Source organism: Accipiter gentilis, chromosome 12 (assembly GCF_929443795.1).
Source record: "Accipiter gentilis chromosome 12, bAccGen1.1, whole genome shotgun sequence".
In the NCBI taxonomy this organism is placed as follows: Eukaryota; Metazoa; Chordata; class Aves; order Accipitriformes; family Accipitridae; genus Astur; species Astur gentilis.
Genome location: NC_064891.1, coordinates 24,667,364 through 24,680,829, shown reverse-complemented (window position 1 = coordinate 24,680,829; position 13,466 = coordinate 24,667,364). Strand labels below are relative to the sequence as shown.

The 13,466-nt window shown below is 38.7% G+C and overlaps 1 protein-coding gene across 7 annotated transcripts in view; it reads left to right on the top strand.

Annotated features, from left to right (window-relative positions):
* Window positions 1-13,466, top strand: part of WDFY3 (WD repeat and FYVE domain containing 3) — a 186,763-nt gene that overhangs the window by 87,606 nt on the left and 85,691 nt on the right. For 5 of the 7 annotated variants that reach the window (XM_049815170.1, XM_049815166.1, XM_049815168.1 and 2 more), the window contains 5 exons: window positions 564-1,031; window positions 2,463-2,561; window positions 6,213-6,406; window positions 8,505-8,962; window positions 11,014-11,097. In XM_049815170.1, the coding sequence (XP_049671127.1) occupies window positions 564-1,031; window positions 2,463-2,561; window positions 6,213-6,406; window positions 8,505-8,962; window positions 11,014-11,097 (1,303 nt within the window). Of the gene's footprint in view, window positions 1-563; window positions 1,032-2,462; window positions 2,562-6,212; window positions 6,407-8,504; window positions 8,963-11,013; window positions 11,098-13,466 lie in introns of those variants that run through there. The other 2 variants (XM_049815169.1, XM_049815171.1) reach the window with 2 other exon arrangements.

The window sequence follows — 13,466 nt, the reverse complement described above, 5'->3', positions numbered from 1 at the left end:
ATTTGGAGGCCATGCATGTAGTCTAGCTTTGAACCCAGCTGATGAGGATTTGTCATTGCTTTTTGCTCTGTTGAGTGAGGGGATACAGATGGCTGTTACTCTAAACTTAGCCTGCCGAATAGTTGTAGAGAACAGAGTTGCATTCTGCATTATGGAGTACAGAACATGTTACTGTTTCTGTAATGAGTTTTCTTATGGCCTGGGTAGATGACAGGCAGGCTTTGTTTTATCTCCAGGACTGTATCCCGTTGCACGTTTTAACAGTAGGTCAGTTTACTTACCTATTGTAAATAAATGATCTTTCATTTAGCTGCTAGTTTCAAAGATGAAGATGCCATCTTAATGAACAGTAGATTGTACGATTTGCAATGTAAGTGATCATGCAGAGGCTTTCTTGAAGAGTTAGTTTTAATAAAAAATTTTATTATATGTGACATGTATTGTTATTTTATTTGCACTTATTAAAATGCATGGATCATTATTAGTAAGTGTACCATTGTTTATGACGATTAAGAACTTTCTCTTTCCTTTTTCCTCCCATGCCCCTTTGTTTCCTGATTTAGGTCATAGTGTGAGGAATATTCAAGCATTTTCGGTCCTCCAGAACGCATTTTTGAGAGCAAAAACCAACTACCTAGCACAAATCATCCTTGATGCCATCACAAATATTTATATGGCGGACAATGCCAACTACTTCATTTTGGAATCACAGCATACATTGTCTCAGTTTGCAGAGAAAATTCCTAAACTTCCGGAAGTGCAGACCAAATACTTTGAGATGCTGGAATTTGTTGTCTTCAGCTTGAATTACATACCCTGTAAAGAACTGATCAGTGTGAGCATCCTTTTAAAATCCAGCACTTCTTTTCAGTGTAGCATCATTGCCATGAAGACACTCCTTAAGTTCACCCGTCATGACTACATCTTTAAGGATGTCTTCAGGGAAGTGGGACTTCTGGAGGTGATGGTAAATCTTCTTCATAAATATGCAGCCCTTCTGAAAGATCCCACTCAGGCACTGAATGATCAAGGTAGTGTGTGCTCTTCCATTATACTAATACATGTCTTTTTTTTGGCTGGGAATGGTGGAGGCTAGCGCTTTAGAGGAGGAATGAGAGAGTCCCAACGTGTATCTCAAGGGCTGAGTTCTGCTGGCGGCTGCTGTGCCATCTTAAAAGCTCATTGGAATTGCTTCTCTCTTAACATCCTGTGAGAAGCTCGAGGCAAGCTTTAATGAAAGGTGCTGTATGAATGCAAAATAGTTCATATTTTCCTTTTTAAATGTTTTTTTGATGTATTGGTTTAATATGTGTTACTTAACATGAAAAGAGCGAGTGAAGGAGCAATACATAGTATATACTCTTCCTCGCAAAAAGTACTTGTGCATTTCATTGTGTTTAGCCCCAGCTTTGAAAAAATACTATTGAGCACATATCTGAGCTCTTAACAGGAGTATGTTTTCAAGTTTGCAGACTTTTTTATAAGTTGGGTCTACATTTTTCTAGGAGTGTTTAAAAAAAATTTTTTTTATTTTTTTTTTAAATTAGTTATCTCCAGAATTTAACATCTTGGAGATAAACTACTTAGCTGCCTAGCCTGCAGAGTGAGTGCTGCCAAGGACTGTACCTTGCATACGTACACACGCACAGGGTTGGTTGGGTTTTTTTCATTCTTTATTCAAACTGCAATTGAGTTAGTGTGCATCAGTGACACTTATCCAACAATTATGATTTAAAAAATATTTCACCTGGGTTTATTGTCTGAAGCTTTGTTAGTGAGTGGTAGCAGTTGATTAGAGTTAGAAAGCTTTGTTGTCGGCAACTCCATTGAAAAACACATCAGTTCTCTCATTCTTGTAAATAAATGGACCAACCTGTCATCTGATTAGGGTGTTACCTGGAAGCACATGCCCTTGTGTTGTGGCTTGCTTCTTATTGTAGTAATTTAAAAAAAATGTGTTTTTTCTGGAGTGTTACTCTGTGTTTAAGATGCCACTTGCAATGTTGGTTCATCTGTTAAACCTGTAGAATCATCAGCACATTTACTGTAATTATGTGAATGTAGTTGTGTGCTTTTGTGCGGAATTTCTCTTTTCAAGTACTGAATACTGAACAAGAACAGATCCTGTTAAGTCTTCAACTATGGTATGGTTTTGTGGCTTCAAGAAACAACAGTTGGGGATATGAAACTACACATACAGCTGCAGTGTCAGCCACTGAGCTCACAATGCTCAAAAGCTTGTTTAAATTCTTTTGTTTATAAATTAACTTTTTGAATGATTAATAGTTAAGCTTTCCCAGGAATGTATGTGTAGACTAAATTTTAATTTGCTTTGGAATGTGGTTAGGTTGCATATTCTCTGGGGAAGCAAAGAAAATAAAAGTGTTGGTGGAAAGTATCAAGAAGCATCTTAGAAAAGAGTGATTTTTACTATGACTTTAGCTTCTGAAATTATTTTTTAGGGGATTCAAGAAACAGTTCATTTGAGGACCAAAAGCAGCTGGCTTTATTGGTTATGGAGACCTTGACAGTACTGCTACAAGGATCAAACACAAATGCAGGTAGGTGGAGAGACAGCTGTCAAAATATTTATAAAAAAGTAACTCAGAAAATCTGCCTGGAAGCAAAGTAGTCTTGAGTTTCTATCTTTAGGCAAGTAATCAAACACACTGAAATACACTTTTTCTCCTGCCAAGTTTTTCCAGAAAAGAGAATAGGCAGCATAAACTAGAGTGCATAAAATAAAGGAGTACAAGATAGCATTTCTTGTTAACTTGAGTTCCTTTGCTATTGTTTACCTGGAGGCAACCACCACACCCCATCACTATCCAACAGTACTATAATAATTTGTAGTAGGGCTTTGTAGTAACAAAATTTGTAGTAACACAGGTTGTATATCGAAAAATTTAAGCATATAATTAGACATGTAGTTTGCTGCTGACAGTGTTATGTCTACTTAAATGTGATTAATAATGCTTGCACCTTTAGTGAAAGATGGCTTTTCATTTTCGAAGGCATATTTCCATTCAGTATGTATAAATGGGGCTCTGTTATGAGTGTCCTTTTCTAAATCAGGCAGGTTTATATTATGCTTCATTAACCAAGACTTAGTGACATCGAAATAGACAGTATGTGTATCTCATATTAGTAAAAGCTGTCTCCAAGACCTTGAAATAACAGATTGAGAAAGGATGATAACTGTTTTTAAACCCTTTTTGTCTGTTCTATTAGACAAAGAAGATGAGCAGTTGGGGTGAAACAGACACCACCGTAAGGAACCAGGAAGTTTCTGGCCTTGGAGGCCATGAAACATACTTACTTTAGCAGGGTGGTTTTTTTTTTCCTTTTTCTCAATTCTGACTGGTGTTTTCTTACTTCTGGTTTTGGTTTCATTTAAGTAGCAGATACTAAAGTCTGTGACAAATGCTTGAGAAGGAAATCCTGAAAATTGTCCAGCTTGGTTGACAGCTCACTGTTTAAACATTAGTTCCTGGGCTAATGACATAAAGCTTGTAACTTGTTTCTGTTCTGCTTTTGCCTGGGCAAACTTTTTTATTTAAATTTAGGCCCAGTGTTGGAGTAACCTCCAGTGTTGTCTATGCCATTTCACTGTATCACTTGTTTTCAAGTTCTGTTGCATTTCAGCTTGTGGTTTCAAACCACTTTCTAAGATGGCTTTTGAATTCTGCCCACTGAGCATTTACAACATCTGCCAGCTTGGCTTTGTCCACATACTTGATAAGTAAGTTCTTCATTCCATTAGGAAAGGCATTATTCATGGCACTCAAGATAAACCCCGTTGCATGCCCTTAGTCAAAACAGAAACGCATTACAGCAAAGCAGAGGTTACTCCAAGCTGATGTTTAAATTAGTTATATGTTCAGTCTGTCATGATTGCGTTTAGACCATTTTGTCATGTTGCTTATGAGAACGCTCTGGATGACACTGCCAGAAGCCTTGCTGAAGTTGAGATGTATCTCCTTTGCCATTTCCATTTTGTCCACCAAGCTATCTTTCTTGTCAATGGAAAGGAAAAAAAACCTTGATCTTTGATTTACTAGATGAATCTGTTCAATGATGAACCAAGAAGCAAGTGAATTAGGCTGAAATAAGGATGTTTTAGAGAGGAATTGGTATAGATTACAGATAAATTGCATGAATCGATTACACAGTTGTACATTTATTGCTCAGCTTTGTTTTTGCCATGTAAGAAAAGAATTAGAAATGAGTCAGAAAGGAGTGGCATGAAGGTACATGTGAGGGCTTCCATATAAGGAGAAATTGGGAGGTGTGGGGTGTGGGAGAAACAAACCCAAACCCCCAAAACTTCAGGATTGTTTGATTTCTAAGGATGAATGAGAGGAGGTGGTATAAGTATGTGACAGTAACGTCTCTGAAGGACTGGAATTGCCTCATATTTTAGAAGCGGCAGGTCTTGCTTCACAGAACTGGACTATGTGTACCTGTGTGGTGTCAGGGTCTGTGGTAACTGAGCATTGTGCCTGTGAGGTATGGGTTATGATCGGACCGTGGTAGCGTCCAACTGACTTGTGACAAATCCTTTGCTGCTGTTAAACACCGTTCCTGACCTCACCTAGGAAGCTTGAAGCAGCTCTCAGTACCTCATTGCTACTTCTTGGTACTGAGTTAGTCTCTGAGTATCCACCAGAGAAACAACAGAGGGTAGTGTAAAATGCATCAGGACTGTGGGATGACGCTACAGATGTTGTTTCTGAGGACTCATGGGTAGTTCAAGGGCCTCATTTTGTCAGTAGCACTCCAGGTTCAGGAGTATGACAGGGCTGTACAGGAGGAGTTAAGAAACCATTTCTTGGAGAAGTTGTGGTTCCTGTCTGTGCAGCGTGACTGGGATGTAAGCCCAGTGGCACTGTATCCAGATGCCAGCAGAGGTTTTAGGTCATCACAGAGAGGCATAAATAGGCATTATGTAGCCTTGCAGTACTTCATACCACACTCAAAGCTTGTTTACTGATCTTAAACCAGTATGTCTGATAAGGTTTCCTGAATATTGCATAACTGATAACTGAATTTCAAACAAGAAATTTGGGTGTCCAGACCCAGACAGGTTCACTGGATGGTCAAGAATCTTGACTGAGAGTGGGAGAAATATCAAATGTTACCTCGGTCTCTCTGAGAACAAGAGACCTGGCCGCTGAGGAGATGTGCTTTGCCTGTAAAAGATGCAACCAACTTAACTATCCCAGGGTGTGAGGCTTCTCCTTTTGCCTTAGTCCTTGTCTCATCCAAAGAACATCAAAGAAAGCAGGAGGCAGGAAATCAGAAATGGATAGAGGAACTAAGGTTTGTATATGTACATTAGAGAGGATAAACATTGTCCTGACTAGCTTGTTAATCCTGAGCTTGGTCATTTGAACTGCTCTTTCAGTTTATGGTCACAAGGAAAATGATCCCTTTTGATGCAGTATAGATCCATTACCTACCCTGTTTTCATCTTCAATAGTTAACACAGGCAGTATTCTAGGTGCTGACACTGTACTAAACAAACACTATATGTGCCATATATATTCCAGTTTGGGTTTTATGATGTTTTCAGAATCAATATTGCACATGGGTTCTTCTGAGTATCCAGTAAGCTTGAGAACCATTATTTGACTTAGGCTTTATCTCTACAGAGAGAGGTCTTGCCACAAGAAAACTTTTGCAGGCTGTTACAGATCTTGTGGATAGACTGAATTGCTTCTCAACCAGTGCTCCCAGTTTGCTTGTCTCATCCAGAAGCAGCCTAGTTATATTTTTGGCAATGAACTAAATGTAAAATAAATGCTATCCTTAGCGAAAACAGCGTATAGTCTTCACTAAAGATGGAGGGTTTGCTCTATTTTTTTCTTTGTTTCATCTTGTGACTCTCTGAGCTCTAGCATGAAAAGAGTAACTACTGTTGGAGTAACAGAATTATTGAGGAAATTCTTAGAACTGACCTCCATCTTTGTACTCAACACCTGTACTGAAAAATATTGTCAGAAGAATATTGTTCAAGTTCTATTTTTGTTTGTGGTAGGAGAGGAAAAATAGTAATAAGTCATTAAACATCCATAGAGCTAAAATCCTCCCAGTCAAGCTGTAGAAATGAAAATAAACACCTTTCATGTTTTGTTGTTGTCATTATTTGTTACTGATTGTATTTTTCATACTCCTTATGCGCTTATCCCCACCACCCCCTTTCTGAGTAGGTATTTTCAGGGAGTTTGGTGGTGCGAGATGCGTGCACAACATAGTAAAGTATCCCCAGTGCCGACAGCATGCCCTGATGATCATCCAGCAGTTGGTGTTATCACCTAGTGGAGAAGATGATATGGGCACTTTGTTGGGACTGATGCACTCGGCTCCACCTACGGAACTGCAGCTGAAAACGGACATCTTAAGGGTAAATGAAGTACTGCTCAGGACTCTTGCTCCTAAGCACTGTTTTAAAAAGAAAACACTAAGAAGGGGATTGGATTGGATTGGATAGATTGTCTCTGGAGTTGAAATGTGTACATTTGATGCATGGTTTTTATTTTCTTTCATCTGTCCATGGCAGGTTTCAGAATCAGAGATGAAGGCTAGTGAATGAGTATGTGTTTTTAGTATCATCATTTGTAATCAGCCTCTGTGGGTAGGAAATGAGGTACTACAGTTACAATAATGTTCTCTGGCAGAGTGTTATTCAGTTAAAAATGATGAGAATACATGGGATAAAAGAGCAAGCATGTAACACATAAGTTTATTTTCAGTGCTGGCATGCATTTTCCTGTGGCAGACTTACTTGATTTTACCAATTAGTTAAAAATGCTGAATTAGTTAATATAAATATAAATCATAGTGATGATAGTAGAAGAAAAAGCCGAAGAACTTGCTTAAGCGAAATAGTGGAAAGGTAGGAAAGTAAGGCTGTGAGTGGAAGAGGAAGAGACAAGATTCTCATCTGTTTTCTATCACATTAGGTTTTTTGACTGCTAGTCTAGACCCGCAATTTGTTCTCAGAATAGCTAATGGGTTTTTTTTTGTAAATTGACATAATACCGTTATTTTAGGGTAGAAAAGCTGAGGAAAGTAGTAAGTAAATGAGTCTTACGAGAGAGAACTGAGACATCTAGGTTCATTTCTGTTAAAAGGAGCTGTAATATTTCTCTGGCAGATGAGCAGCTTCATATTATTCCAAAAGACAGAAAGGAAAGCTAGTAATAAAATGATTCATTTGACATGTTTTGTCTGTCAAGGTCTCCAGTCATTTTTGAGCATGTTTCAGTCATGATACTTAAGGGGAGAGAAAGGATACTGCAGTACCCTAACAGATTTAACATCCAAAGTCAGGGTTTCTGTCCTTGATCTGACCTGTTGTATATGTCTTCCATTGGTGCTGTTTTCAGAAGTTTTGGTTATGAAACTGACAACCCGGAATGGTGCAGTGATGTGTCTCTTGCTATTTATCCAGGCTTGGCAGGAAATGAGATACTGCCTTCAAAAGAATGACAGTCTTTGACTACCCATCTTCTGAGTGCTTCGCAAAAGATTCCCCCCACCCCCCTAGCCTATTTTTCTGTATCAATAACATTTTTTTTGTTGTTTGTGTTACTTCATGTAGAGAGACTTTCTTCTACATTCCATATTCACATATGGGTCAAACTTCCCATGACAGCTGGTTTTTTGTTTGGTTTTGGTTGTGTGGATGGGCTTCCCCACCCCCTGATTTCACAGATAAATGAATATTATTCTCTAGTACCTAGATCTATCTGGTTTCCACTGTATATACTGTGGCTTTGTATTTGTTCAGCAAGTAAGGTTTTACCCATTTTTGTTTCTCTCTCACTCTCTCAGGCTTATTTTTGAACATCAACTCTTAAAGTCAAGTTTCACTCAATTCAGAGATGTATGGGTTTTGTTATAGAGGAAGAGTAAAACTAAGTAGGGTTTTTTTGGCTAATTGTTTGCTGCCATTGTTATCTTGGAGTGCTGTTGTGGCTTTGTAGCTGCTAGGTGCTTATGAATTGTAGATTTCTGGGAGACCAGAAAAGTTAGGATGTGTTAGGATGCTTCAAGGTTTAGATTTTCTTAGTGCTACAGGCAGTTGTTTGCCCTCTCTTGTTTGAAATTGTTTGTGAAGTATGATGGCAGTGTAAATTCCTTTCTAATAGCCATACTCTGCCTTATCATGAAAGGAATTACCTGGGGATTTTGGGTTCCATTCTAGGCTTGGTCAAGTCTTTTTTTGCTGGCAGATTTATTTATCTCCTTAATTTCTTATTGCTAAATTAGGGGCAATGCTTTACTTTTCCCCCACTCTTTATTTTGTAAGCTCTTGAGGATGGGGACTCTTGCGATACAAAATTGATCTTTGGAGACTTCACGTGTTACCAAATTCTGACAAATGACATGAGAATTTTGCTAGCATATCAAACAAAAACTTTCCTACCTTTTTTCAAGCTGTTTGTAATGCTGCTGCTTTTCTTCTTCTTTGTTTTGATTGTTTGTTTTGTCCATAGGCCCTACTGTCAGTGCTGAGAGAAAGTCACCGCACAAGAACTGTTTTTAGAAAAGTTGGTGGATTTGTGTATGTCACATCTTTACTTGTTGCTATGGAAAGATCTTTGTGCTCGCCGCCTAAGAATGGCTGGGAGAAAGTAAACCAGAATCAAGTGTTTGAACTGCTTCACACTGTGTTCTGCACATTGACTGCAGCAATGCGCTACGAGCCAGCCAACTCTCATTTCTTCAAAACAGAAATCCAGTATGAAAAACTGGCAGATGCTGTTCGATTACTTGGCTGCTTCTCAGACTTGAGAAAAATAAGTCCCTTGAATGTCTTCCCTTCAAATACACAACTATTTCAAAGACTTTTGGAGGATGACCTAATATCCCTGGATTCTGTCTCACCTACACTAAGACACTGCAGCAAACTTTTTATTTACCTCTACAAAGTAGCAACAGATTCTTTCGACAGGTATGAACTTTGCGCTTTTTTTTTTTCTTCTTTCCCTCTTCCTGCCCTACCTGCCCCCACCCCCACCCTGGTGTTCCCCAAAATCGTTTTCTTCAAATACGTTCATTGCAGGCTTTTGTATTTCCATTTTAATCTATTTCTTTGTTCCTTCACTCCAGTGAGAGGAATATAAGGTGTCAACATCTGACCAAATATTGACTTAGCTTGCTGGTGTTCTCCAGGGTATGCAGCATTCTCTCTGATGTTGAATGTTTTTGTCATGGCAGCAATTAAGATAGAGATGTCAGTATATGGTTATATTTGATGTATTGAAGCAACCTGTTGGTTCATAGGCAGACTGTCTGGTTGCTTTATCATACAGAACTACTAGATTTTTATGCTTTTATTAAGTCAAATGAAAAATTAGTTGTTGAATGTCACACCTTAACTTCATGCTTTCTTTGATATGGGACTATAATGTAAGTAATTAGATAATATCATGACGAATTTAGAATCATAGAATCATTTAGGTTGGAAAAGGCTCTTAAGATCATCGAGTCCAACTGTTAATCTAATACTGCCAAGTCCACTACTAAACCATGTCCTTAAGTGCCACATCTACACATCTTTCAAATACCTCCTGGGATGGTGACTCAACCACTTCCCTGGGCAGCCTGTTCCAATGCTTGATGACCCTTTTGGTGAAGAAATTTTTCCTAACAGGCAGTCTAAACCTCCCCTGGCACAACTTGAAGCCGCTTTCTCTCATCCTATCACTTGTTAGCCACCTCACTACAACCTCCTTTCAGATAGTTGTAGAGAGCGATGTGGTTTCCCCTCAGTCTCTTTTTCTCCTTACTAAACCCATCCAGACTAGACAGCTTGTTTTAGATGGATTGGCATGTTCTTTAAAGTTCTAGCTAGTCTGTAAATAATTGTTTTCTAAACTTAACTGGGAGACACTCCAAGAGTTAAACAACTAGAATTAAAATTATACTTGAGATTTGAAATGAACAGTAGTGTGTGTCTTAAAGTTGATTCAAAATTACAAGAAAACATACTGAAGTATGTGTTGAAGATTGACTTGTCCTAAAAGTACTTCTTGCCCATAATTTAAGGTACAGAAAAGTAAAACACAGACCTAAGCTTCATATCTGGGGCCTTGGAGCTTCTGCACCCCAGCTATTTAATGCATATGACCCTGTTTTAGTAAGACAGGCCACCTAGTTAGTCAAACACAGCATCTGATTTTCCAAGTGTTGAAGCTGTGGCTGTGTACGTTGAGATATTAATAGAGCTGCCAGTTGCTCAGGCTTTCTTAAACTAGGTGACTAGTAAAGTACAAACTTCATGTTTTTCTTGATGAACACCTCCAAAGCAGCAAATCTTAATGCTTTTCTCTTGTTTAAAAAAAACAAAAAACAAATAACAAAAAAAAAACCACCCCCCAAAAAAACCCAAAAGCCAAGTACAGAAATCAATTTACTTGATCTCATTTTAAATTAAAGTATTCAGATAGGAGGAGGAAAATGTGTATTAAGAATGTGTTGCACATACTGTTGAAGTTACAACACTGGCTAGCAGTAGTCTGAGGAATCAGTGGGGTAAGTAAATCCCATGGTGTTGTTGCATAAGCTACCTTGTTAAGTTACCTTTTTTTGCTGTCGTCTTCAGTGACTGCATTCTTTGTTCTATTCTTTCTGAAGTTTACATTGATTTTATTTCTGACCCATGTTGGTTATACTTAATTTACTGAGGCTTTACTTTCTCCTCTCAATTTCTGCTGTTTAACATTGAAAGATGTTCTGTTTTGCTAGTGTGGTCATATCAGTAAACCTCTGTGGAGTAATGAATAAACACTGCAGAGTCACGCCATAAAACAAGTACATGCTTTGCATGTCCATGTGTGTACCTGATGCATGTTGTTCAGTAGTGTCCTTTGTAGTCCTTGTTGTTTCTGGAAAATGGATCCTAGTAATGATTTTATTGGTGCTGTTGTAGAACTAACAAGCTTATGGCCTCTGGTTTCTTCTCTAACCTCTCTGTCCTCCCCCTGTCTGTTTTGTCTGTAGTCGTGCAGAACAGATCCCTCCTTGCCTGACAAATGAGACTTCTCTCCCCTCTCCCTGGGGTACGCCAGCTTTGTCCAGGAAAAGGTACCGACCCTTCAAAGAGAAGTTGATCTTGCTTCTGATTTCTCTCTCACTGTTGTGTTTCTTAGTTTGGGTTTGGTTTTTTTTCTCTCAAGTTGCTATTTTTTTCTGAGGTGTGCATTTTCACTTGTGTGTTTACTGGATAAAATAAATGTAAAGGTATGTTTCATAGTGAATCCTAGGTAGTGATGGTAATGGATGAGATCGGAGATGTCTCCAGACTCCTGAAGTACTTAAGTTCATAATTCAAAACCAAATAAGGTCTAGTATAAGGAATCTAAGGGAGGCATAAATGACACTTTCAGGAGCAGTTAAAAGAAGTTCAGACTATGCTAGTAGATCAATTAATACAACAGGATTTCTTTTTTTTTGACTGATTTTTCAAGGAAAGGTACTTTCAGTAGGAAGGTAGATAGCTTGTAAAGGTGCTCGTTTGTTAGTAATTGCACAGAATAAAAAATAAAGAATGAACCTGTCAATACTTGACTACCTAAAGATTTAGAGGCCTACTAAACTAAAAGGTTTGGAAAGAAAGCACAAACGGCACAATTCAGAAATCCTCACACCCACTTCCCCTCCCAAGCTGCTAGTGTCTGGTAGATTATTTTTTCTTTAAAAAAAAAAAGAAAAAAAAAAAGTTTACTGATTCAACAACAGTGTCACTTACATACCTGTGCAAGTCATGAAAAGGAGAGTTTTCCTGGAGCCCCAGGGAAAGCAGCAGCCATTTATTATCTGAAGATGCAGATTAGGCAGAGATTTGCTTTTGAAGGCTAACAAGACATTTGAAAGACTGTGTGTTATCTAAGGTGCAGGTGCTATGTGTGGAAAACATGGTCATTCTTGCTTGGTGTACAGCTTAAAGTACACCAAGTTTCATGTTTGGAATGTAAAATATTTGCAAAAGGAAGCAACCAAAGCTGCTTTTGGGAACTGCTTTGAAAGGAAGTGTTTGTACTCAAGCAGGCTAGTAAAGAGAAGCCTTTTTCTGTCTTGCTGAGTGACGTTATCTGAGTCATACCTGGATATTCTGCAGGGACTGGCTTGGACAAGGCCACTTTCCCAATAATTCAGAACCTCTTAGACTGTCATTTCTTTTCTAAGAACACTGAGGCATTTAGGAACAAACATAGCAGTTGCAGTTCACAGAGAAAAACCTTAGCTGCCAAACTCCTTTCGCTCTCATTTACTCTGAAGAAACTTGAAAGAAAACAGCATTTCCTGTGGAGGCTTTTTACAGCTTCTGCCCCGGTATTAACCTCTAGCATTATAGATTGCCCTTTCCTTTACTACATTTTGCTGTTCTCTCAGGTGTAACTGGCATGGCTGCTCAAGTTCACTGAATTACTCAAATGCACAGGTATGCAAAGGCTTGCAACAGAACACACGCAATGCCTGCCAAACAGGAGCCGATTCCAGGTTGTGATGAATAAAAAAGTGCCAGATGGGTAGCTGATGCAGCCTGGTAATTAAAATATAAATAGACGTATTATGAATATATATGTTAGGCTTCCTTTGTTTGTTTTCTGTAGTACTGAAAATGCAAGCAGTTATTTGAAAACCGTGTGGTATACGCTGAGATAAAGATTGGATAGTTTAAAAAGTCAGTATCCCTGTGGGATGCTTTGGGCAATTCAGGTAAGCACCAGTATAGTAACGTGGCTACTTGCTGAAGGTAAAGGAGTGTGTTTGACATGGATCTTCACAACCAGAAAAGGCCTTTGGGTGATAACAAGTTGTATAAGACTCAAAGCAAAAGTGGACAGAAAGAATGATCATGCTGGCCTGGGTCACTTTTCAGATCCTTTCTGTAAAAGCTGGTTTTCCAGTAAAAAAATAGACAGGGCTAGGCTTTTCAAAAAGTCTGTTTGAGCAGCTGTCTGCTTTCTCACGGTTGTGGTTGTTCAGCATTGTGTTTGTCATTCCTAGCGAATTCAGTGCCAGTAGCTGGGATCTTCCAACTTTCAAAAATAAGCAACTTGGGGTTTGTAGTCCAATATTATTTGATTTTCTTTTTTTCCTCTTTTTAAATGTCGGATACTGTCAGATTCTGTCAAAGTTGACTCTTCTGAGAGAAGTGTTTGCTCTTCTCTTATTGTTTTCTGTCTCCTTTACGTTGCTTCCTGGGGATCTCCCTTGTTGCTGTGGCCTGGTTTTCTGCCTTTTGACTCGCAAGACAGATGCCTGAGGGAGAGCCCTGTGTTGTTTGGCTAAAAGAGCAAGCAGACACTGTGCACACAAATAATTCTTATAAACAAAAATAGTACAGTTCTGGTTTTGATGCACACAGTCTAGAACAGTTCTGGATACATAGATATGCTAATACTCTCTTTCAGATATGCCTGCCACTTCTCAAAGCTGTATTTCCCTGA